Genomic DNA, 22,701 nt, shown 5'->3' on the forward strand with positions numbered 1-22,701 from the left:
CGCGGCTCAAGACTCGCCAATATAACCCTGCTAACAAGACCACTAACCAAGTAACCAGCGCTAGACTGATAATTAAGTCTCTCTGTCGGAAGTTTTGTCCAAGGGTCTATCTAGTCAGGGCAGCAGATGAACCAGCACCAATCCCTCAGTTCTCATCATCGATTCCTCCTTCTTTTTTCCCTCAGCCTTCTTTCTTTCTCCCTCTCTTTTCTTCGCATCCCCAGACTCTGACTCTCATCCCCCCCCCCTTCTTCTAGCTGTTATTTTATTTCTTTTCCCCAGTCAATAGTCGGTGGGATTGACGATAACATACTTGATTGTGGTTAGCGTCTGTATCACCACTGATTACCTGCATTGTTTCCTACATTCCTTGGTGCTTCCATACATACACGCACTCCCACATACTGTCATACATCCATACATACTATCACCCCATTCAACCAGCCATCGCTCTTTTGCATGCTAGACTATTGAGTCCACTATCCTTCAGATTATCAGCACTATCCATATATTATTGCTCTCTATCTATCATTCTCTCTATCAAAAACACACTTTTCATTGAAAGAGAGTTTTCCCGCGCCACAGCCAGTCTAGTCGCTCCCGGCTTGACCGTTGATTCCATCCCATCTTCAGCTTCCCCTCTTTTTCATCTCATCTGACACCCAACGTGCCCCTGAGACATTATCAGACAGCTCTTCTGGCTGCACGTTCTTCGCTTCTGGTCTATATACTTCGTTCGCAATATACACTTACACTTCGCGGAGATCATTTCCACCATCGCGATATCGCTGTCCGCTCAAATCCCACAGTTATCGCGACTGCACAATCAAAGCAAAGCCGAATCTCGCATTCTCATCATCACAGACACAATGGGTTTCATTGAGAAGTTGCAAGCAAGTATGTTCCCTCGGAACCTGTCGCCTTTTACGGCCGACACCGACCGTCCGGTATCCAAGTTGCTAACTATCTGTGTGCAGAGATCGAGCTCTACAGGCTAGAGCAGCGCTATGCTCGTCGCAAGCACCGCAGCACTTTCTCCGGTGTTCAGTACGTCGACGGCGAATATGTCTACTCCAACGGATCGAGCTCGCCCACAGGAACTGTCTCCAAGCATTCCACAGGCAGCTACTGGAAGGCTTCAACCTGGGGTGGCTCCGGTACCACCGAGTCGCGATGGCGCTGATGACCCGTTCTGACACATTCTTAACGCCTGTTTCGTTTTGACTCGTCCTTTTCCTCTTCGCTATCCGTGTATACCCTGCGCATGATGTTCTATGCAGAGGGATGTGATGATGTTTCCGATCACATGAATGCTTGCCTTTTTTTTGTTGCCCTCACCCGGATAAGGCAGTGAGGGGACAAAGGTTTCATGATCTCTATTCAATTTTCTTTGAGCTGCTGTGCGGCGTCGCCCCAACCGCGAGACGACATAGCAGAAGTGTCCTTCTCTCCACTTGATGTGTGATCAATCTTACTATCGGCAAGTCTACGCACTTGTTCATCCTCACTGAACGACCACACCACCTCTTCGTTCCCTCGTCTGACTCGTCTTCGCATCATTTGCCCTCTTGAGATTTGACATCCGAGTCATCGCATGACTGCGTTTCTCCGGGAACCCAGCCTTCGATTTTTTTTTCTTCTTCTCAATCGATACTTCCCACTTAGCAATTTGTCCGTCTGTTCTTTCTGGGATTCTTCTTGTTCTTCGGCGGTGCACGCGCGGGCAAAATCTCCTCGTGTTCCTCTTTGCCATGTTTTTTTTTTTCTTTTATACATATGAGGTTGCCTGCGAACAACAGCGAGTCCTTGCAATGGCATTTCGGGGGTGGATTTTGTTCCTAGAGCCGATGCTGCCCGACTGTACATAGTATATATCTATTCGAAAATTTTTTGAGCAAATCTTTCGTGTGACAAGCCACGGCCTTTGCGATGGATTTCACGTCAAATGATATTGTCATTGGAAATAAACTGGGTATACGGAGTAGTTGGAGAAACTAGCGCTCCAAACCTGGCAGGAGCAGCTGCTGACAGTGACCGCGCCGAACAGAAAGGGAACGACAGGAGTAACAGAACACCACAGCTAGGAGAAGACATACAGGAAAAACAGGTACCCGACCACACCTAAGGAGTATCTTTGCTCGTACGTCACACCCAATCATTCCATCAGCGCTTAGACTTCCTGCTCCCAATACCTAAACGGCCGAGATTGGGCAGCCCGGATTTGTGTCTCTGCGCGCCAAGCAGCGAGCCACGACTCGGCGTGGCCGACTCTGCAGCGCTCCCACGTCCCCCCGAACCGCCCGTATCCGCTGCGCCGCGAGGCGAGTCCGGCAGCGCACGCTCTTTATTGCGTGCTTGGTCGGCTGTTGCGGCGGCGGACAGCGCGGCGGTGAGAGAGGGGTTGCGCAGGCCTGCGGTGCTGCCGTCTTGATCGAACTGGCGCTGGGAGGCGCGTTGTGCGCGGCGCGCCTTTTCCTGCACGGCTTTGAATTTATCGAGGAGCTCGACCCAGCGGATGGAGGTTTCTTCGCGCGTTTTCAGTCGGCTTCCCGTTGTGCGTTCGTAGCCTGAAGAGGATGAGGAGGCTACCATTGTGGTACTGGGGTTTAGTTAGATATAGCTGGTTCTTCTTATGGTGGGATGAGACATGTCTTACAGGCGAGGGCCGGTGTGAAGAAGACCGATATTGCTGACACTGTTCAACCGATTCTTCAAGGCAGCAAATGCTGAGCTCTGCGGTAAGAGCATGAGGACGCCGTATAGACACTTGTAAAGATACGGATATTTTTCTGGTTCTAGGAGTTGGAGACGAAGATCTGCTTATGGTTAGTCGTCAAGTTCCGAAGAAGGACATAGAAGGAACGGGGACCTACAGGTGAAAACGGGCGATTCTAGAAGCTGAACCAGCTTATCAATTTGTATCAGCATATTCACAGTCATTTCAAGCTCAGCACTGAATATGTTGTTAGTACTTAATAGGTTAGAGGAAGCCTGGAGACATACAAAACTTGAAGGAGATTGTAAGCCTGTTCATAGGCCTGAGCCAGCAGGCATAGGGAAAATGTCGAAACGGCGTTGTGACACCATGATCTGAAGAGAGCGACGAAGAACATCTGACCCTCCTTGGAATGAATTAGCATTTGCTTGCAGCCAGGATCAACATACAGAATAGACTTACTTTTGAATCGAGATTCCTGAGTCTCTTTCTAAGGTCTGACAACTCAGGCGCAGTGATCAGGTTGTTATTCAGGTTCTGTACCATGATGCTTGCAAATTCAATGTCCTAGGGAAGATCATCCATTAGCACATTGATCCGGTTGTCTACTGCCCAAACTGACCTCTTCTTTTTCCAAACAGTCGGCTAAAGTACGGTATATGCGCTCAGGGCTCAGATTCATGCAGAGTTGTCGAATGATCAGATTTCCGCGGACTTCAAGCAAGTGTCTGTCCGTCGAGAAGAGCTGCAAGAGGTTGACCATAAAAGATGTGAAGTAGCTGTCATCGCTATTCCTTGAAATCTGTGAAAGAAGTTGGAGGTCCTTCGTAACAACTGCTTCTGCTGGGTCTGAGAGTGTCTTGAGAAGGGCAGGGAAAGTTCCATCGTTAAAAGCCACGACTTTCCTTGGGGCCTTTCGATGTAACATGATCAGCCACGAGAGGGCGGCCACCCGAGTCGCTTCATTTTCATTCAGGAATTGCAAGGTAAGCGAGTTGACGGCTGCAGCATAATCCAGATCTGCAGGGGGTATCGGCGTGGATACGATACTACTGCGAGGAGTTTGATCACTAGGAAAGTCAGGTTGAGATGCTTGTTTCTTTGATTCTGTCAAAGGCGCATCCGATGATCGACCGCCACTAGGGGTAGATCCTCTTCTCTCGACGGGCTCTTTGCTCGCCGCAGAGATTGACTTGGACGACGGACCCTGCCGAATGTCCTCGGTTGTATCCTCTGATAAGGAGACAATATATTCAAGCAAAGACGTGTTGACTCGATTTGCAGCCTGCCGAACATGGTCTGAGCCACTAGACATTGCTGGGAGGACCTGCGTCAAAAGCCGCGGGACAAAAGGGAGAATATCCTCAGGGCTGATCTCGAAGAAGCTGTCGATCCAGCGCAATGCAGTCAGCTGCATTTCCTCATCTGTTTAATATCGTCAGCATGCAGCTTCCAAGTGATGTACACAGCACTTGGCCATACTAAAAGAAGTGTCAACAAAACCCACAAGGATGTCCAATATTTTAGGATAATCAATGTGTACATCCTGGCCCGGGATCCAGTCTCCATCAATTTGCAGATCGGTCTCTTCAAGGTCAGATTCGGGTTCCGAGTCCTCTATAGCATTCTCGCTCCTTTCAGCATCGATAGCAAGCGTTTGGTCGGTGGTAGTGCTAATGGTATCACTTGCGGTTGACTGTTGATTTTCGCTTCCTTGCTCTTTTCGATTTTCCTCAATGCCTTTCTTAAGTCGTGCAATCCTTTTGATTTCCGACAAAAAACGGTCAAGAAGAGCTTGCGTAGTGACATTAACGTCTCTGTTCGGATCACCGAGAAATTCTACTAGTCCTCCGAGAAACTCAGGCAGGTAGGATACAAGCTCCAGATCGGGAATTGTGTCCAACAAGGTCAACCAGGATACCAGGAAAGTACGAGTAGACGGGCTGATAACGTGTATTCGCTCCTTGAGCAACGGAATGAACTTGGCCAAAGAAAATGCGGTTGGAATATCCGCCTCGTCCAACGCCTCGGTATCCGACGTGTGTTTCTCTGATAACTGCAAAACAGATATATAGGAGGCAGCGGATTCGGAAACGATGTCTTTAACAAGTCGATCGAGTAGTTCGGCGCCGTTTTTCACCGAGAGCTCGGAATCTGAAGCCAACTGGAAAGTCATTTAGCCTCCATGTGACATATCGAGGTGTAAAGAACAAGGCCAGGTATCAACTCACTTTGCTCAGCGCATCGAACATGTCATTAAAAAAAAGCAAAACCTCTCCTTTGGCGACTTTGGCGATGTTGTACATGCTTTCGCATGCGTAGTATCGGACTCTTGCATCTTGGTCGGAAAAGCAAGCCAGCACTGGCGGCACAATCTCCTTGAGATAGGGTGCCACACCGTCCTAGTTGATAGCAGTCTCAGCAACAGCCAGACCAAGGCAAATTACCCTATCCGGCGAACTCACAGATCCAAGCGCTATCGAAGCCGCAGCCAACCCGATCAAACCACCATTTCTCGCGTGAGGTTGATGTACGGCGTAGGCGTAGTCATGGCACAGCTGATCAACAATCTTCTGGATCTCCTGATGGTCTCCTCGAAATACGGCATTGCGAACGACTTTCTCGAGCCTGAAGATCTGCACGTCAGTATATTGTGGATGAGAACACTTTCTCCCCGAGTGGTTATCGGCTGATCATACTCCAAAGCCCCCTGTTTCCTGCGATCATAAAGCTTATCATTCAGCAAGCGCTGAATCGAGTGATCCATAGCTCAGATAAACATGGATTTCGATGAGTTCTCAGCCTAGATGTTCTGTTAAATATCGCTGCTCATGGTGGAGAGACGGCGTCTGGCTAGACTTGGCGGTGAATCGGTGACTCGAGCTCAACGATCTGTAGCTATCCGGAGGCCATCAGTCCCAGGCGGCAACCTCTGCACGTTCAAACTCCAAATCGGGTTTCGAGAAAGCTAAGTTAGATGTTCAAGCCCGCTTGGCCCTTGCGATTACAATGTGGGGAGGATTCACAGCACAGATGCGCTGGCAGTGTTGATGGAAGAAGCCTTAGTGGACGCGAGGTGACGTAGTGTCAGCACTCAGCAGTCAACAACTACGGTATTTAGCGCCGCATGTCAACCAAGGTCTCATATCTGTAGAACAATCCATGCAGCGTTTCAGCAGGGGGCTTTTCAATATATTGCATATTTCAACGAAATATCTATTTCCTATTCAAATTGCTCATATTTTGAGCGTGACTCTAATCGCTCTAATCTAAATCAATAAAACGCATGCTCCCAAGGATAATATACAACTGAAAGGAAAATATAGACCAATTCAACATCGTCTTTGAGACACGGCTCTCAATGACTGATGTACTGAAAGACTGCAGACACATCTTGCTCCCCAGTCTCCTGGCGTATGAGCAAATCTTGGATCTTACTGAGATGGCCCTTTTCTCCATCGTTGACAAAATGGTTCCAGGAACTGGTGTCACCATACAACATGGCGGGAGCTTTGATGTGCTGTGTTCCGTCTGGCCTGCATCGTTTGCATTTGAAGGTGTCATGCGTATCGCTTCGCGTTTCCGGTTTGAATTGAAATAACTCGCGAAGTGACTCTAGGGAGAAATGTCGCTCAACATCCTCTGCAGAGTCCACGACGCATGACGAGAGTGATTGCTTGTGAGACTGACGTTGGAAAATCTTTTCCTCGATAGAGCCGGTGGCAATGAAGCGATAGACAAAGCAATCCTTCTTTTGTCCGTCACGCCAAACTCGCGCCAGAGCTTGTTGATCCGCAGCGGGATTCCAATCGGGATCAAAGAGCACAAGGCGGTTGGCACCGATCAAATTCAGCCCACAGCCACCGGCCTTGCTGCTGAGTAGGAAGACGAACTCTTCACCATTTGGATCATTGAATTTATCCACAAGTTTCTGCCGCTTGTTCACGGTCATGGTACCGTCCAACCTCAGCGAGCCGTAACCTCGAGATCTGCAAAGCTTCTCAAAAAGGTCAAGAGTTTGGGTGTAGTTGCTGATAAGAACAATCTTGTCATTTGTATCTTGGCGTATACGCGCCAGCATACGGTCCAAAACCATCATCTTGCCTGAGTACCAAGATTTGATATCTCGGTCTCGCCCTCTGGCTTCAGGTGGGACGTAGTCTTCTGGATACGTGTGTTCGCATCCCGGAAGGTCTCTAGAAAGGTCCAGGAGATCTGGATGGTTGCATAATTTCTTCAAAAGTCCGATTGCCTTAAGGGGCTGACTTCCCTTCCCCCTGAGTAGACTCTTGATTTCTGGACTCTGAATGAAATGGTTGTAGAGACCAAGCTGGAATTGAGAAAGATTGCAGAAAACAACATGCTCGTATTTGACCGGCAAATACTTTGAAAGGATGTCGTTGGTTCGGCGAATGATGAATTTATTGACAATACCGGAAAGCTCCAGCAAACGTTCATCGCCTTTCTTTCGATCTTCCTCTGTTCCCGCTGCATCTCGTCCTTTTAGGATGGGAATCTCGAATCGTTTCCGAAACTCATTCTGTGACCCCAGGAGGTTTGGGTTTGCAAAATGGAGTAGAGCAAAGTATTCGGAAAGATCATTCTGGATGGGAGTACCGGACAAGATCACCCGACGAGTAACATTTAAACTGTTGAGAGCGGTCCATGTCAAGCTTTCTTTATTCTTGAGTCGGTGGCCCTCGTCGCATAAAAGCAGCCCAATTGGACTGTCCTTCAATGCATCGACATACATTCGTAGTGTTTCGTAGGAGACGATAAGAACAGGCCGAACCACGGATCGCCCCGAAGCAATTGCCCATTGCTTTATCTGCGACGTAAGCTCGGCCTTGGGAACTTTCCCATCAACTGCGAATGGGGTAACCGCATCTTTCCCTAGCCATTTTACTGTTTTTGTCAGTAGAAAGCACCAGGTGCATGCATAACGTCCGTGACTTACCGAGTTCGTTCGCCCAATTCCCAACCAGGCTGGAGGGACAGGCAATGATACATTTTTGAATGGTCGTCTTTCCTGCTTCTGGTGATTGTTTCAAGAGAGTCCACATTAGAGAGATGCATTGGAGCTGCCTGAATTAGCTGTATTCACAACACGGATAAGGTTGTCTCATACTGTCTTTCCCAAGCCCATCCCATCGGCCATGATACATCCATTTGCATTTTTATCAATCATACCAGTTGTACAGCGGTAGAGGAACTTGAAAGACGGTTCATATCAGTTGTTGGTCTTAGTACCAGAGCAGACAACGAGCAGCATTACCTTCACGCCTTCCACTTGATGCGGCCGCAGAACTTTTGCCAGTCTAGGGTCTATGACAACCGGAACCTTCGGACGAGATTCAACGTCCTTTTTTAACCCAAGTATGTCTGCCAAGCTCTTATGCATCAAAGGCTCGTCCAACTTGGCTTTTGTCCCTTCCGCGCTCTGCTCATCCGGGTTCTTCGATTCCGGGGCCTCGTCCACATCATCGACAGTCGGGTCGTATAGAACTATTGCAAATTCCCCACTCGGGTCATGTAAAGGTTTCACGATAAATGTAGCACCCTGCCTCATCCCCAGGGTTGGAGCTGATCTTGAAGAATTGTACGCATCGACCGACTTGTTGATCAGTGGGATCTTGAATCTTTGCCTGAATGTCAAATCCTTATCCTTCACTTTGAAAACTGGAAATTTATTCGCGTCCCTGGTTGCAAGAGCAAGGCGATCCTCGTTCGTATATGGCTTCTCCCTGTTATCCTCCACATCTCCGTCTGCTCCTGCGTAGTTGACTTTCCTTCGTTTCCTCGCGGGTTTCTCTGATGTTCGGGTGTAGGTGGCCGAGCCGGGACATTTAAAAGGCTTTGAGAGACGGTCTATCGAATTGGAAGACGCACTTTTTTGTAGGGGCTTTGATGGAGTGTGTACACCATCGCTACCCACAGCTAGTCGTGGTCGGTACCTGCTACTGTCAACTTTGATTTATTGAGGCCTTTCAGGTAAGAAGTACTCACATTGACGACTTTTCTTGTTGCACAGGCTTTGATTAGTCTATGCGTTTGAGTCTACCCTCGTTATAGTTCGAAGCATTAAAGCCCTGTTCAATTGATATTGATTGTTACCACCAGACGCGTTGTCAGCACAGCTCGGCGCGTTGACTCCCGCTAGCTGAACACCAAAGTACCACGCAATCACGTGCCGATATTATTGTTAAACCCCGCTATGGCTACGATAAGAGTGATATCCAAAGCAAAGATGTAGCCATGGCTACCCCGTAGCATCTACTCGACTTCTTAATGTTGAGATTCTGGTCTCATGTCGTCGGATTTTTGGGCGGGCTACCTTAGTGGAGCTATTGGAATCATTATCGGTAACCCTCTCGATGTTGTCAAGGTTCGGTTACAGGCCAGCCTGGGTGGTGCAGGTCCAGCAACATCAACACGGACATTGAACCAGTTCGAAAATGCCAGCTCTCTTGTGCGAGGTTCGTCAGGCCTCCTCGATACGAAGGACATGTCAGTTATTAATGGTCAATTACAGGTGCGGCTGCTCCTATACTCGGTTATGGAGCGCTGAATGCGCTTCTCTTTGTTGCGTACAACCGCTCGTTGATGTTTATGGATAGCTCGATCAGAGATCCCACAAACCCAACAGGAGTGTCGCTGTCCAAGATCTGGATTGCCGGTGCTGCAGGTGGAGTAGCCAGCTGGACTGTCTCATCTCCCACAGAGCTCATAAAATGCCGAGCGCAACTGGACACTCGCCCCGGGATCTCCTCGTGGACAGTCGCCAAGGACATCCTTCGGACTCGGGGGTTAACGGGTCTCTACTTCGGAGGAGTGATCACTTGTGCCAGGGACGCTATTGGCTATGGATTTTAGTATGCGCAATGTTTCCCCAGATCCTCCCCCGCCCGACTTTTCGTTCGGTCCGTTATTTACCTTTGCCGTCCACAGTTTCTGGTCTTACGAGTACTGCAAACGACTGATAGCCTCCGATAACGATGATGCGCATCAGACTGCCCTGAAAGTCCTCCTCTGTGGAGGCATTGCTGGGGTGGCCACGTGGGCTTCTGTTTACCCATTGGATATGGTCAAGACCAGACTGCAAGCGCAAGCCATTGCAGCGGCTCCTGACCGTCAACCATTGATACACTCTCAGGGCAACACTCGCTTGTTGAATTCTTACCAAATAGCCAAAGAGGCTTATAACTCGGAAGGATTAAAAGCCTTCTATCGAGGCTTGGGCGTTTGTAGTCTAAGGGCTTTCATAGTGAACGCCGTCCAGGTATGCCTTTCCTCATCGGTTAAGAAAATGGACGGGTACATTACTAACTGCGGGCAACAGTGGGCGACATACGAATGGCTTATGAGATATCTAAATAGCTCATGGGATACCGATCACAGCTATGTATCCTAAAAATAAGACTGCTCCTGGGGAGTTGAGAGTCAACTTCAAGCTAATCAGGTGTCAACTAGTCTTTTAGATCTAAGCTGTATATCGCTGTATTCCGTATCGCAGCTAGTAAATAAATTTCATGTTAGACCAAGATGAAGTGGGCCTAAGCTAAGAAGAGTCCGAAAAGCGGCGGTTTGAAACAACCCGCAAACCGGAGCAGGTGTCTTCGGCCTAGCGATCACCCAAGACTGGCGAATTTCGGAACATGTGGTTTCACATGCGGCTCTGAGCTAGATGGCTTTTGATTGGTTGAAAAAGCTTTTGTTCCGGGCAGGCCAAAATTTTGGCCATCGAAACAGCCACAGTGATGAGATGCCTGGCATGGAAATCACGTCGAATATCTCTTGTGGTTGCTTTTCACGATATGCCGGAGAGTAGAAATGCTTTCGTTTTGCCTTCAACGAGCTTGTCCGTCGTAACACTCATTGAGTCGAGTAGCTTTAGTCTTCCATCTCGACAACCTGTTCCTGTGGTCGCAACCCGCTGTCGGTGCCCAAACCGACAGCAGCCTCTGCGGCGCGTTGCGAGTGAGGTTCTTCCTGCAAAAGGCGCACTCTGTATGACGAAGAGTGACCAGTCAGCGCTTCCAGTTCCTTCCAATATAGCGATGCCTATCGATCGGCCACGACGAACCTCCGTTTGTGGTTTTTGCCCTTAGTGTGGGCGTTCAGGTTGTATTCGCTTTCAAACCATTTTGAACATTCGACGCAATAATGCTTCCCTAGACCAGGAAGATCTTCTGTGTCTTTGGTCGCCTTGTACTGTGCAAGGTGTCTGGGGGTGTCGATATCCGCTCGGACTTGGTCGTAGTCCCTAGAAAACGAAGCAGTTAGAGCCAGTGACCTCCCCAAACGACTTAACGTGGTAAAGGAAGAGAGATACGTACCTTGTCCTGCGCTTTGTTTTGATCTTCCGTGTAGCTCCCATCTTGAATGCCTGACGACTCAGTCCACCTGCATACACTGCACACCTGATAGACACACAAGCTTGTTATCACCGATATCCGGAACGATGCAAAAAACTTTCAGGTATCAGAGAGCGGGTCAACTGGCTCGAAATTTCCGCCTTTGTGCATAAGGAGGAAACCTGTTGAATTGTCTCAGTTCTGATTGGCGCAAGTCTGCTCAGGCCTTGGCACCGGCCCGCGGGATTCTCCTTCGGTAGGCCTCGGTTCAGACTCGGCTTTCGACCTGCGCCCCCCATACTTTCGTTACAGCCATATTTCCGCGTTTTGGTAATCTATGACGTTTCCGTTTCTTTAGGTATGTTGCTCCGTGTTAGCATCATCCAGTTGCGTTCCAGGTATAGTAATATCATTCTACCAGCATCTGAGCAGTGTTTAATGGACACTTGGTCGATCGTTGCGAGTCTCCTCTTATGAAATCAACAAGATAGATCAGCCTATTTATGAGTATGAGCTATCTACTTTATACATAGGGCTGGTGGGCTCCTAAAACTAGATGAGAACAGACACACCCGACCAAGAGAGCCACTCCCGACCTGACCTCAGCACAAAATCAGAGTGACGATAGATAATCATTGCCAAATGATTGGCCTGCCGCCCTTTCCGTCTCACATGCCCCAGAGTGGAAGCACGGGCAGCTGGCCGCTTAGTGGATTAGCGGTAAGGTTCAATACGGGTTCGATACCGCCTACTGAGGTTGCCCGGGCAGGGGTTGTCATAGCAAATGCGAGGCTTTTTGATATTCAGCAATCATCGGGGCTGTTCGGTAGCAATTAACTTAGCTGGCAAACTGCACTTCAAATAGGACATCTTAATTGACTCAAGGTAACAATGAATTAGACATTGCTGGTGTTCGGTGAGCTGTTAACTAGCATGCCGCTATATGAAAACGCGGATTGATTGACCAGCCATCTTTCCTTGTCTCCGGTCGCATGCATGGGCCCAACTGTACCGAAAGCGTACAGCGGTACTGTCACGAGCGGTTACGGTCCTCTTCTCCGGTTCATCAAGAATTCTTTCCCACTCAAACACACCAAGCTTCCTTTTTATCTGCTCCTTCTCCCTTTGATCCCGATTTTTTTCTTTCTTCTACTTACTTTCCCACTCCACTCTATTCTTTGCTGCTCATCCAGTTGAATCTGGCTGTTGCTGCTGCTTGGATTGGCTCTCGTTGAATGTATTGCGGCCTCGCCCAACTTACATAGAGAGCTTCCATCATGATCTCCACAAGGCTTGCGCGCGTGGGTGCGCTGGTAAGTCAAACCGAACATTCCCTTGTAGCATTCGCATCTTCGTGGTGCGATGCATTGGAACTGTGAAATCACAGATGAGCTTGATCAGGAACTGACTTGAAATCCCGCAGGCCCCCAAGTCCCGCCTTGTAAGAACCCCATCGACTCTTCGAACGGCTGCCGCTTTCTCTCCAAGAAAACCAGAAGGCGTGGTCGCAAATTTTCTCGTGCATATGTGCTCACTGATGTTTTGTAGCTCCTCGGGACCCGGGCCTTCGCTACCGTCGGTGATTCCCCTCTTGACAAGAAGGTCGAGATGACCAACTGGGAGAAGGTGAGCTATACTAGTTTTGTCTTTTGTGGCTCCTTCGGAACAGCCACTTAGCGCATACTGAAAGCGGGATTCACTAACATGGCCTCTAGGGAAACTACATCAACTACAAGTATGCTGCCAATCTTCCTGATCATTACTTTGAGAGGGTCACAAAAAAAATAAAAAGAAAAAAACTAAAAAAGAAGACGATACTCGATCAGCTGCGATCTTCAATTGATCAGTCGCTAACATGTTTATCACTTTTGCAGGAAGATGTCTGAGAACCTGGACATTGTCCGTCAACGTCTGCAGCGCCCTCTCACATATGCCGAGAAGATTCTGTACTCTCACCTTGATGATCCTCATGGCCAGGAGATCGAGCGTGGCAAGTCCTACCTGAAGCTCCGCCCCGACCGTGTTGCTTGCCAGGACGCCACTGCCCAGATGGCTATTCTGCAGTTCATGTCGGCCGGTATGCCGTCTGTCGCTACTCCTACCACCGTCCACTGCGACCACTTGATTGAGGCCCAGGTTGGAGGTGACAAAGATCTTGCTCGTGCCAACGAGATCAACAAGGAGGTCTATGACTTCCTTGCCTCTTCCACCGCCAAGTACAACATTGGTTTCTGGAAGCCCGGCTCCGGTATCATTCACCAGATCGTCCTTGAGAACTACGCTTTCCCTGGTGGTCTGATGATCGGTACTGACTCTCACACTCCCAATGCTGGTGGTCTCGCCATGGCTGCCATTGGTGTTGGTGGTGCTGATGCCGTCGATGTCATGGCTGGTCTTCCTTGGGAGTTGAAGGCTCCTAAGGTCATCGGTGTCAAGCTCACCGGTGAGATGTCCGGCTGGACCACCCCCAAGGATATCATCCTGAAGGTCGCTGGTCTTCTTACCGTCAAGGGTGGTACTGGTGCCATCATTGAGTACCACGGACCCGGTGTCAACTCCCTCTCTTGCACTGGTATGGGTACCATCTGCAACATGGGTGCTGAAATCGGTGCCACCACCTCCCTCTTCCCCTTCAACGATCGTATGTACGATTACCTGAAGGCCACCAAGCGTCAGCAGATTGGCGACTTCTCCCGCGCTTACGCCAAGGAGCTGCGCGAGGATGAGGGTGCTGAGTACGACCAGCTGGTCGAGATCAACCTCTCTGAGCTCGAGCCCCACATCAACGGTCCCTTCACTCCTGATCTTGCTACTCCCATCTCTAAGTTCAAGGAGGCCGTCGAGACCAACAAGTGGCCCGAAGAGCTCAAGGTCGGTCTCATCGGCTCTTGCACCAACTCTTCGTACGAGGACATGTCCCGTGCCGCCTCCATTGCCCGTGATGCCCTTGATCACGGCATCAAAGCCAAGTCTCTCTTCACCGTTACCCCCGGTTCCGAGCAGATCCGTGCTACCATTGAGCGCGACGGTCAGCTCCAGACCCTTGAGGAGTTCGGTGGTGTGATCCTTGCCAACGCCTGCGGTCCTTGCATTGGACAGTGGGATCGCAAGGATGTCAAGAAGGGCGAGGCTAACTCCATCATCTCTTCTTACAACCGTAACTTCACTGGTCGTAACGATGCCAACCCTGCCACCCACGCCTTCGTTGCCTCCCCCGATCTGGTCGTCGCCATGACCGTTGCCGGTACCCTCAAGTTCAACCCCCTCACTGATAAGCTGAAGGACAAGGATGGCAATGAGTTCCTGCTCAAGGCTCCCTCCGGCGAGGGTCTTCCCGCCAACGGCTACGACCCCGGCCGTGACACCTACCAGGCTCCTCCCGCCGACCGTGCCTCGGTCAATGTCGCTGTCTCCCCTACCAGTGACCGTCTGCAGCTCCTTGCTGGATTCGAGGCCTGGGATGGCAAGGATGCCAACGGCATCCCCATCCTCATCAAGTGCCAGGGCAAGACCACCACCGATCACATCTCCATGGCTGGCCCATGGCTCAAGTACCGTGGTCACCTTGACAACATCTCCAACAACATGTTGATTGGTGCTATCAACGAGGAGAACGGCAAGGCCAACTCCGTCAAGAACAAGTTCACTGGCGAGTACGATGCTGTCCCTGCTACTGCCCGTGACTACAAGGCCCGTGGCGTCAAGTGGGTTGTCATTGGTGACTGGAACTACGGTGAGGGCAGCTCTCGTGAGCACGCCGCTCTGGAGCCCCGCCACCTTGGTGGTCTCGCCATCATCACCCGCTCCTTCGCTCGTATTGTAAGTCTACCTGATATATTCCGAACATTCCGACACCTGATGCTAACTGCACCTCCAGCACGAGACCAACCTGAAGAAGCAGGGTATGCTTCCCCTGACCTTCGCTGAGCCCGCCGACTACGATAGAATCAAGCCCGAGGACACTGTTGACCTGCTCTGCACTGAGCTCGAGGTTGGCAAGCCCATGACCCTCCGTGTTCACCCCAAGGACGGCAGCGCTGCCTTCGACATTACCCTGAACCACACCTTCAACGAGTCCCAGATTGAATGGTTCAAGGATGGTTCTGCCCTGAACACCATGGCCCGCAAGGCTGGCAACTAAATTTAGTCTGCCGGTAAGCTGACGGGCCATGTACCTTCTCGCTCCGATGAAGGTGCAATTGTAAATTATGTCTTCAGTGTTTCGAGCGATCACTAAGCAACATTATCTTAAAAGACTGGGGTTCAGTGCTGGGTTCCCTTGCGCTGTATCCAAGGATTCAAATATGGGGGGAAGTGAATAGCAGCAATTGGAAGCTGCTTCTGACACTGTCCATGGTGATGGAAAAGCGGTGTTCTGAGAATTCTAACGATCTGTGTTTCTTGTTTGACTACCCCTTCCTGAGTTCGGGCGGGGTCTATGGATATAGGCTTCTGTTTTCTTTTTCCACACATCCTTTGTATGTTAGGGATCGCATGCATACCAAAGTCATTTTTTTTGTTCGAGGATTTTTTTCATCTTTCCTTCTCGTAAGCCTCAGGTTGTGCCTTAATTCTGTAGTGAAGGCAAGTATCTGTAATGCGGTCAGATTATGCCTCGTCAACATCTGGACCCACGCCCTTCAAATTTCAGGCTGCGATGAACCTCAAGATTGAGAAAATAAATCTATCTCAGACTCGACATACCATATGATAATCTCATGCGCTCCGAAATATCTACAACTGTGAGCGTGATAAATGTATGCAAGTTGGTAGAAATCACTAGTGTCCTTGACGTTACCTCCACCCCGCAATAGATATACTTATTAGTTATTACTTACCAAGTACAACCTCGGCTTTGTCTGCAATCTCATCATCATAGAATACCTGAAACTATGCTTATCTGCTGCCTATCTAATTGATGAAAGAGAACACTCGCATTTCGCATATCTGACTCATAGCCTGTATGTATGTACATAAAGCCACACTCACCAAACCGAACTCCATCACTGGACCTACGGAGTAAAAATTAACGATGCGCTATGCAGTTATCTGATGACCCAGGCCCACTGCTCCGCAACTTGGGTTAAAAACCGCTGTCAGAATCCTCACGCCCTATCCATTCATTTAGATTCTAGATCATGGGTACCCAGCTCGTCCCGCTGCCGGAAGTGGAGAGACTTAGTGCGTCTGTGATACGGATCTTGGGCGGGAATCCTGGGAAGGTGAGTTTTTTTTTTTTTTTTTTTTTTTTTTTTTTTTTTTGTTTTTGGATGCATCATGTCATATGAAACTGGACGATGGCGGGGAGTATCTAGTTGAGTCAACTAACGATGTAATGTGGGTGATGCTAGTTCACACTACAAGGGGAGACGCGTCTATTGTTCCTCTTTATGTGTTTCGTTTTGCTGGCGGTGTGGGGGGAAGAAAGAAGACTGTTCGCTTACTATGCTCCCACAGGCACAAATACATATCTTATTGGCCGGGGGCACCAGCGGATACTCGTTGACACGGGCGAGGGCAAACCGTCTTGGGCAAGCCATCTCAAAGCCGTGCTGCTGGAGGAGAATGCGACGGTACACAAGGCGCTGCTGACGCACTGGCATCCGGACCATGTCAACGGGCTGCCGGATCTGCTGAAGCTGTGTCCGCAGGTGACGGTCTACAAGAACCAGCCGGAGGAAGGGCAGTTTGATTTGGAGGATGGCCAGGTTTTCAGCGTGGAGGGGGCTACGTTGACGGCGTATCACACACCGGGGCATACGGTGGACCATATGATGTTTGTTCTTGCCGAGGAGGATGCTGTGATTACCGGGGACAGTGAGTTTTCCTCTCCTGCTTGTAGGGGGGTGGAAATAATGGGGGGGTTATGGGCTAACAGGTCCGACTGCAGATGTGCTGGGTCACGGGACAGCGGTCTTCGAAGACCTCAAGGAGTATCTGAGTAGTCTCCAGAGGATGCAGAACCGGGTCTCTGGGCGCGGATACCCCGGACACGGCGCGGTGCTTGAGAACGCGACGGCAACGATCACCGAGTACATCCAGCACCGTCAGCAGCGCGAAGACGAAGTCCTCCGGGTGCTGCGGTATGGAAAGCTCGATGTGCCCGACAACGAACCCTCCCCTGAGCGGAAGGCCCTGTGGACTCCGCTCGAGCTCGTGAGAGTGATTTATCGGAATGTCCCTGAGGGGCTTCACCTACCTGCATCTCGTGGGATCCTGCAGGTGCTTCTGAAACTCGAAGCTGAGGGCAAGGTGGTGCGCGATCCGGCATCGGGGAAATGGTGCATCGAGTCCGGCAAATCTACCTTGTGAGAGAGAATGTTGTGACTGATCTATCCATGAAGGTGTCTTGATTTGAGTCTAGTTGTTGATAGGTACTACTACTACTACAGGACATTTATTTTCCTGCCCGACAAGGCGACAGCGGGAAGTTTGATTTCAAATCCCTTCCTGCTTCCCCTTTAAGACTAAATTTGATGCGCGATTTTATGTTGTGGTCATATAGGTTAGCAGCTGTTGTAACGGATAGCGATACACACAATCTGGCTGCTGCTCTCCGGTGAGGTTTTTTTTTTTCTCATCTTTTCGTGAAGGGCTTCCTCCAGGTTAGGCCAACGGAACGAAAAGCCCCTGGAATCGGAAGTAATCAGTTAGGTCCAAGTGCTCTTCCTAGTCTCGCCGTATGCATGAAATATCAAGAAGAGGTTAGGTAGGTTGCTCCAGCAGCCCCGCCATGGAGGTGCAGAATGGAAAGTCGAATAAAAGAGCTTCCGATGAGTATTGGACTCCCAAAAAGAAAAAAAAAACGCCACTGTTGGGCGCCGATGATAGATTACTGAGCTGCTAGCCTACTAGTTACTAGCAAGTAGCAACTCATTGACTTTTTCTTGGGCGCGGTGATGGTTGATCGTGATACGGAGCAGACTGCGCCTGGTCACCTATAGTTCTAATACCTATCCACATCCATACCTATCTACCTATCTACCTATCTACCTATCTACCTACCTACATACATACATACAATGTAGAGTAAGTAAGTAAGCAAGTAAGTAAGTAAGTAAGTAAGGGGATTACGCTGGCGGCCCGTCATCAACGCACGACACCCGACGAGTGGTGGTGAATCCATGGAAGTAAATGTTACTCAGACTCCAGACTGACAGGATATCAACCAGGAAAAAAAAATAAATTTTCAAAACCGTGTTTTTCTTGTTCCCTTCTTTTGCTTTGTCCACCCACTGAGTGATTGCTGATTAGATGGATAGTGAACCCTGCTCAACTTTGGGGGGGTTGTTCCTTGGAAGTTGTGTTGGCATGATCAACTGGGGAATGTCAAGTCTGGTTTGATGCTGACTTCCTCTTTTTCTGACCTCCGTAAGATTCCTGCATAGTATGTATCTCTCTATAGTTATCCGAGGAGTTCTAGATGGAATAGAGGCAGGTCAAAGCTTTAACCGGTTACCCCTCCGTTATTCTTGTTTAAGAAAAATAATAATAATAATAATAATAAATAATCTCATTGCCTAATGTTATTATTATTGTTGGTCTGGCTGTCAGTCAGTCAGTCAGTCACAGAGTACTTAACTACGGAGTACTAGTAACTAGTAGTTTAGTCGTGACTAAGTAGACGACCTACTCCGTACTGCATATTCAAATTCCCGAATTAGATTACAAGAAGCATAGTAGGTAGCTTCTATAACTACCCTTCCCCTCCTTCATCCTGTCCTCTTAACACCCTTTCTCTTTGGATCTTCGCAGTCGATGAACTCGCTATTGAAGAGCACACCGTTTTCTTGTCTCCGGAAATTTACTGTTTTCTTCTTGCCCACGTCTGGGTCCGTTGGTCCGCGCGTTTGACTGTTTGCTGGCTCTGAGGTCACTCATTCCCCGCCATCCCTCTCCAACTTGCTTCGTCCTCCATAATCTCAAAAGCAAGTCAGGACACAAACCACATTCAGGCTCACCTGAAGTACTGGTGCAACCAAGAGAAGAGTCTTCCTCATCCTGATAGATATATCATTGACGACTTCATTCGTTGCTATCTTTCTATTATCTATCCATCTATCTCATTTCATTTTCGTTGTCAACGAGAAAACATCGTCTATCAAAATCGCCCCACCCTGTTTTCGGCCCATTGTTAGTATTCAAACGTCATCTCTCTTGGCTTGATCGCTCTGCTCCTCAGGCCGAAAATCCTCCCATTCTAATCTCCATTCCCGTGCCGAACAGTTATCTTCGTCTTCTTTCTTTGACTTTGCGTCGCCTTTGCCCGAACCGTTCAGCCCGATCGCGTGCTCTGTGATTTTCCCCTCCCCCGCAGTCACATCCTTACATCGCCATGCCTTCCCTCGACAAGCCCGCTCAGAACGAAGCGAGATTGCTTCTCGTTTCGAACCGGTTACCCATCACCATCAAGCGCTCCGACGATGGCAAATATGACTTTTCCATGTCCTCCGGTGGTCTGGTCAGCGGCCTCAGCGGCCTGTCCAAGTCCACGACCTTCCAATGGTACGGCTGGCCCGGACTGGAGGTCCCCGAAGAAGAGATTCCGGTTGTCAAGCAACGGTTGAAGGACGAGTACGGTGCTGTTCCGGTCTTCATCAACGATGAGCTCGCGGATCGCCACTACAATGGATTTTCTAGTTAGTTTCAATCCTCCTTGCGAGTCGGTGGCACAGCCGAACACTACTCTGCTGGGCAGAGGGAGACGAGAGATCCTGGAATGCTGACCCTGTTTCCTGTCGCATAGATTCTATCCTCTGGCCGCTGTTCCACTACCACCCCGGTGAAATCACGTTCGACGAGTCTGCCTGGGAGGCATACAAGGAAGCCAACCGCCTTTTCGCCAAGGCTGTTGCGAAAGAGGTCCAGGATGGAGATCTGATCTGGGTCCACGATTACCATCTCATGCTCCTGCCTGAGATGCTCCGCGAGGAGATCGGCGACTCCAAGGAAAACGTCAAGATCGGATTCTTCTTGCATACACCCTTCCCCAGCAGTGAAATTTACCGAATCCTTCCCGTTCGCAACGAGCTGTTGCTCGGCGTGCTCCACTGCGATCTGATCGGTTTCCACACATACGACTACACCAGGCACTTTTTGAGTGCATGCTCGAGGTTGCTGTACGTGAACTACCCCTTCTCCTTTCCCTTTCCCGCAAAGCCGAGTGGAGTGGGAAGTAACTAACATTGTGATACTGAAGGGGCCTCGCGACAACCCCCAACGGCATTGAGTTTCAGGGCAAAGTTATCGCCTGCGGTGCCTTCCCTATCGGCATCGATCCCGAGAAGTTCCAGGAGGGTCTCATGAAGGAAAAGGTCCAGAAGCGGATAGCCATGCTTGAGCAGAAGTTTCAGGGAGTGAAACTCATGGTGGGAGTTGATCGTCTTGACTACATTAAGGGTGTTCCCCAGAAGCTGCATGCTCTTGAAGTCTTTCTTAGTGACCACCCAGAATGGGTTGGAAAGGTTGTGCTGGTCCAAGTTGCCGTTCCTAGTCGACAGGACGTCGAGGAGTACCAGAATCTGCGGGCCGTCGTCAATGAGCTGGTTGGCCGGATCAACGGTAAATTCGGTAAGGACTCTCCAGCTGCCAAAAAATCCCCGTGGCCGGTATCTGACATTCAAACTTAGGAACGGTGGAATTTATGCCTATCCATTTCCTGCACAAATCTGTCAACTTCGACGAGTTGATTGCCCTGTATGCAGTCTCCGATGCCTGCATTGTCTCATCGACTCGTGACGGCATGAACCTTGTGGCATATGAATATATCGCGACTCAGAGGAAACGACATGGATCGCTGGTGCTCTCTGAGTTTGCAGGCGCAGCCCAGAGTCTCAATGGCAGTATCATCATCAATCCTTGGAACACCGAAGAGCTTGCTGGTGCTTATCAAGAGGCGGTCACCATGAGCGACGAGCAGAGGGCGCTGAACTTTTCCAAGCTGGACAAATATGTCAACAAATACACCAGGTAAGCTTGGTTCTATGTTCTGCCTCTGGTTGATCGATGCACTCATACTAATAATCCCTAGTGCCTTCTGGGGCCAATCCTTTGTCACTGAGCTGAACAGAATCTCAGCGCACTCGGCTGGGAAATTCGAGGCCCGGAAACCGGCTGGGGAGGACGGCCCTGAAGCCGAGAAGCCTTCGAATGGTGTGGAAGCAACAGAAAAAGTAACAGACGAAGCTCAGACGACACAATAAACTCGAACGTCTTCCGTCGGCTGAATTGCGCGACTAATGGCATTGGCAGAGATGACGATTCTGGGATATGAGACATGGAATGTGGGCACAATAAATTGTCTCTAATGTTTTTTGTCTTGATGATGAAAGTTCGAGATTCAAAGCTGAAGACTATCAACAATTATTATGGTTAGATTTCAGTGTCTGGCTGGGCTTGACAGGTGCGAGGTTTTGGCGTCTTGTATATTAAGCATTCTTGTTAGATTCTCTCGTTTATATTAGGTTCTTCACTGATTTGGATGGAGTTCCGGAATGAAAATACTGATTTATGACTGGGATTGACTGCTCTTTTTCTATATTAATTCATTTTATTTGAATCTCCAGTGAGACTTGAATAGATGGGGTAGTAGGGAACTGCCTGTACTCCGTACACAGAGTAGAATCAGATGGCTTGATTTGGCAAACAGTGCAAACACCGTCTGGAGAAATTCTTGGGAGGCCGCTGTCTTGCGGGTTTACTCACCCGCGAAGATCAGGTCTGGGACCATCGTTACCTACACCATTCCATTGGACGGACTTCCAGTCAATCTCAGAGATTTCGTTAGTTGTCAACCTCAATTGACATCTCCTCGGAACAGTCTCGTCTTTCCCTGTCCTCCGAGGTCCCGAAATTCCACTCTCCAACCAACGCCGCACCTCCGGACGGACTCAAAACTCTACATTCTTCACACACCCAACAAGCACAAGAAGGAACACCCGATATCCACGAGAGCTTGCACTTCGAGAGGCATCAAGAAATGGCCCCCAGCAGCCTCTTCCGGGCCATGCAGCCCCTGCGCTCCCTCCTCCCCCGGTCCACAACCACCACCCTCCCGCCCTTCCTCCACCCACGCTCCCGCACCAGCACCAGCAGCATCCTCCGCCTCGCATCGACGACAACCACACCACCGCAGCCCCAAACATCCGCTCCCGCTCCCTCGAGCACCGTCGCTCCGACCTCCCTCCGCACGTACCCCTACACGACCAAAACCGGCACCGTCGTCTCCGTCGGCCGCATGGACCGCACCGTGCGCGTCTCCTACCGCCACACCACCTGGGACCCGCACCTGCGCAAGTCCTACCCCAAGACCACGCACATCCTGGTCTCGGACCCGCGCAACTCCCTCCGCGAGGGCGACGTGATCGAGTTCTCGTCCGGCTTCCCCAAGAGCCGCCGCGTGCGGCATGTTGTGGAGCGCATCGTTGCGCCGTTTGGGTCCGCCATTGAGGACAGGCCTGCTGTGATGACGCGGGAGGAGCGCGATGCGTTGCGTGTGCAGAAGAGAGCGGCGAAGTGGGCGAGGAGGGAAGAGAGGGGGTTTGAGGGTATTCCGGAGCATGTGGGACGTATTCGGGGGTTGGTTCATGAGAGGGTTGGTGGGGAGGTTGTTTAGGAGGTTGGATTGGGGTT

General features: G+C 49.9%; 9 protein-coding genes across 9 annotated transcripts, besides 8 other annotated features; 6 read left to right on the forward strand and 3 right to left on the reverse strand.

Annotated features, from left to right (window-relative positions):
• Nucleotides 1–869: 869 nt before the first annotated feature.
• ACLA_086130 (uncharacterized protein) lies at nt 870–1,183 on the forward strand (the record flags this gene model as incomplete). The annotated part of the gene is made up of 2 exons (XM_001268339.1): nt 870–897; nt 978–1,183. 2 exons carry the CDS (start codon nt 870–872, stop codon nt 1,181–1,183), a joined length of 234 nt encoding a protein of 77 aa, XP_001268340.1.
• Nucleotides 1,184–2,163: 980 nt separating this feature from the next.
• ACLA_086140 (VAC14 family protein) lies at nt 2,164–5,483 on the reverse strand (the record flags this gene model as incomplete). Its single annotated transcript, XM_001268340.1, has 10 exons — nt 2,164–2,599; nt 2,657–2,816; nt 2,874–2,953; nt 3,004–3,122; nt 3,179–3,283; nt 3,339–4,141; nt 4,199–4,880; nt 4,948–5,118; nt 5,182–5,344; nt 5,416–5,483. The coding sequence occupies 10 exons, from the start codon at nt 5,481–5,483 to the stop codon at nt 2,164–2,166; spliced, it is 2,787 nt and encodes a 928-aa protein (XP_001268341.1).
• Nucleotides 5,484–6,074: 591 nt separating this feature from the next.
• ACLA_086150 (DNA-dependent ATPase RAD54) lies at nt 6,075–8,285 on the reverse strand (the record flags this gene model as incomplete). Its single annotated transcript, XM_001268341.1, has 4 exons — nt 6,075–7,621; nt 7,674–7,797; nt 7,845–7,928; nt 7,992–8,285. The coding sequence occupies 4 exons, from the start codon at nt 8,283–8,285 to the stop codon at nt 6,075–6,077; spliced, it is 2,049 nt and encodes a 682-aa protein (XP_001268342.1).
• Nucleotides 8,286–9,023: 738 nt separating this feature from the next.
• On the forward strand, nt 9,024–10,273 carry ACLA_086160 (putative mitochondrial carrier protein; the record flags this gene model as incomplete). Its single annotated transcript, XM_001268342.1, has 4 exons — nt 9,024–9,192; nt 9,249–9,588; nt 9,665–9,995; nt 10,253–10,273. The coding sequence occupies 4 exons, from the start codon at nt 9,024–9,026 to the stop codon at nt 10,271–10,273; spliced, it is 861 nt and encodes a 286-aa protein (XP_001268343.1).
• A 333-nt stretch (nt 10,274–10,606) lies between these two features.
• On the reverse strand, nt 10,607–11,093 carry ACLA_086170 (putative C2H2 finger domain protein; the record flags this gene model as incomplete). The annotated part of the gene is made up of 3 exons (XM_001268343.1): nt 10,607–10,721; nt 10,800–10,979; nt 11,053–11,093. 3 exons carry the CDS (start codon nt 11,091–11,093, stop codon nt 10,607–10,609), a joined length of 336 nt encoding a protein of 111 aa, XP_001268344.1.
• A 1,254-nt stretch (nt 11,094–12,347) lies between these two features.
• Nucleotides 12,348–15,211, forward strand: acoA (aconitate hydratase ACO1; the record flags this gene model as incomplete). Its single annotated transcript, XM_001268344.1, has 5 exons — nt 12,348–12,383; nt 12,619–12,696; nt 12,786–12,805; nt 12,945–14,889; nt 14,948–15,211. 5 exons carry the CDS (start codon nt 12,348–12,350, stop codon nt 15,209–15,211), a joined length of 2,343 nt encoding a protein of 780 aa, XP_001268345.1.
• Nucleotides 15,212–16,208: 997 nt separating this feature from the next.
• ACLA_086190 (putative metallo-beta-lactamase domain protein) lies at nt 16,209–17,382 on the forward strand (the record flags this gene model as incomplete). Its single annotated transcript, XM_001268345.1, has 3 exons — nt 16,209–16,292; nt 16,422–16,887; nt 16,961–17,382. 3 exons carry the CDS (start codon nt 16,209–16,211, stop codon nt 17,380–17,382), a joined length of 972 nt encoding a protein of 323 aa, XP_001268346.1.
• Nucleotides 16,298–16,337: a microsatellite.
• Nucleotides 16,298–16,338: a microsatellite.
• Nucleotides 17,383–18,020: 638 nt separating the features above from the next.
• Nucleotides 18,021–18,091: a microsatellite.
• Nucleotides 18,037–18,078: a microsatellite.
• Nucleotides 18,092–18,098: 7 nt separating the features above from the next.
• Nucleotides 18,099–18,135: a microsatellite.
• Nucleotides 18,099–18,136: a microsatellite.
• A 418-nt stretch (nt 18,137–18,554) lies between these two features.
• Nucleotides 18,555–18,577: a microsatellite.
• A 42-nt stretch (nt 18,578–18,619) lies between these two features.
• Nucleotides 18,620–18,639: a microsatellite.
• Nucleotides 18,640–19,405: 766 nt separating this feature from the next.
• ACLA_086200 (glycosyltransferase family 20 protein) lies at nt 19,406–21,272 on the forward strand (the record flags this gene model as incomplete). Its single annotated transcript, XM_001268346.1, has 5 exons — nt 19,406–19,709; nt 19,817–20,189; nt 20,270–20,640; nt 20,700–21,039; nt 21,101–21,272. The coding sequence occupies 5 exons, from the start codon at nt 19,406–19,408 to the stop codon at nt 21,270–21,272; spliced, it is 1,560 nt and encodes a 519-aa protein (XP_001268347.1).
• Nucleotides 21,273–22,048: 776 nt separating this feature from the next.
• Nucleotides 22,049–22,684, forward strand: ACLA_086210 (uS17 family ribosomal protein; the record flags this gene model as incomplete). Its single annotated transcript, XM_001268347.1, has 1 exon — nt 22,049–22,684. One exon carries the CDS (start codon nt 22,049–22,051, stop codon nt 22,682–22,684), a length of 636 nt encoding a protein of 211 aa, XP_001268348.1.
• Nucleotides 22,685–22,701: the final 17 nt, after the last annotated feature.

The sequence above is a fragment of the Aspergillus clavatus genome, genomic scaffold (assembly GCF_000002715.2).
Source record: "Aspergillus clavatus NRRL 1 1099423829806 genomic scaffold, whole genome shotgun sequence".
Lineage (NCBI taxonomy): Eukaryota > Fungi > Ascomycota > Eurotiomycetes > Eurotiales > Aspergillaceae > Aspergillus > Aspergillus clavatus.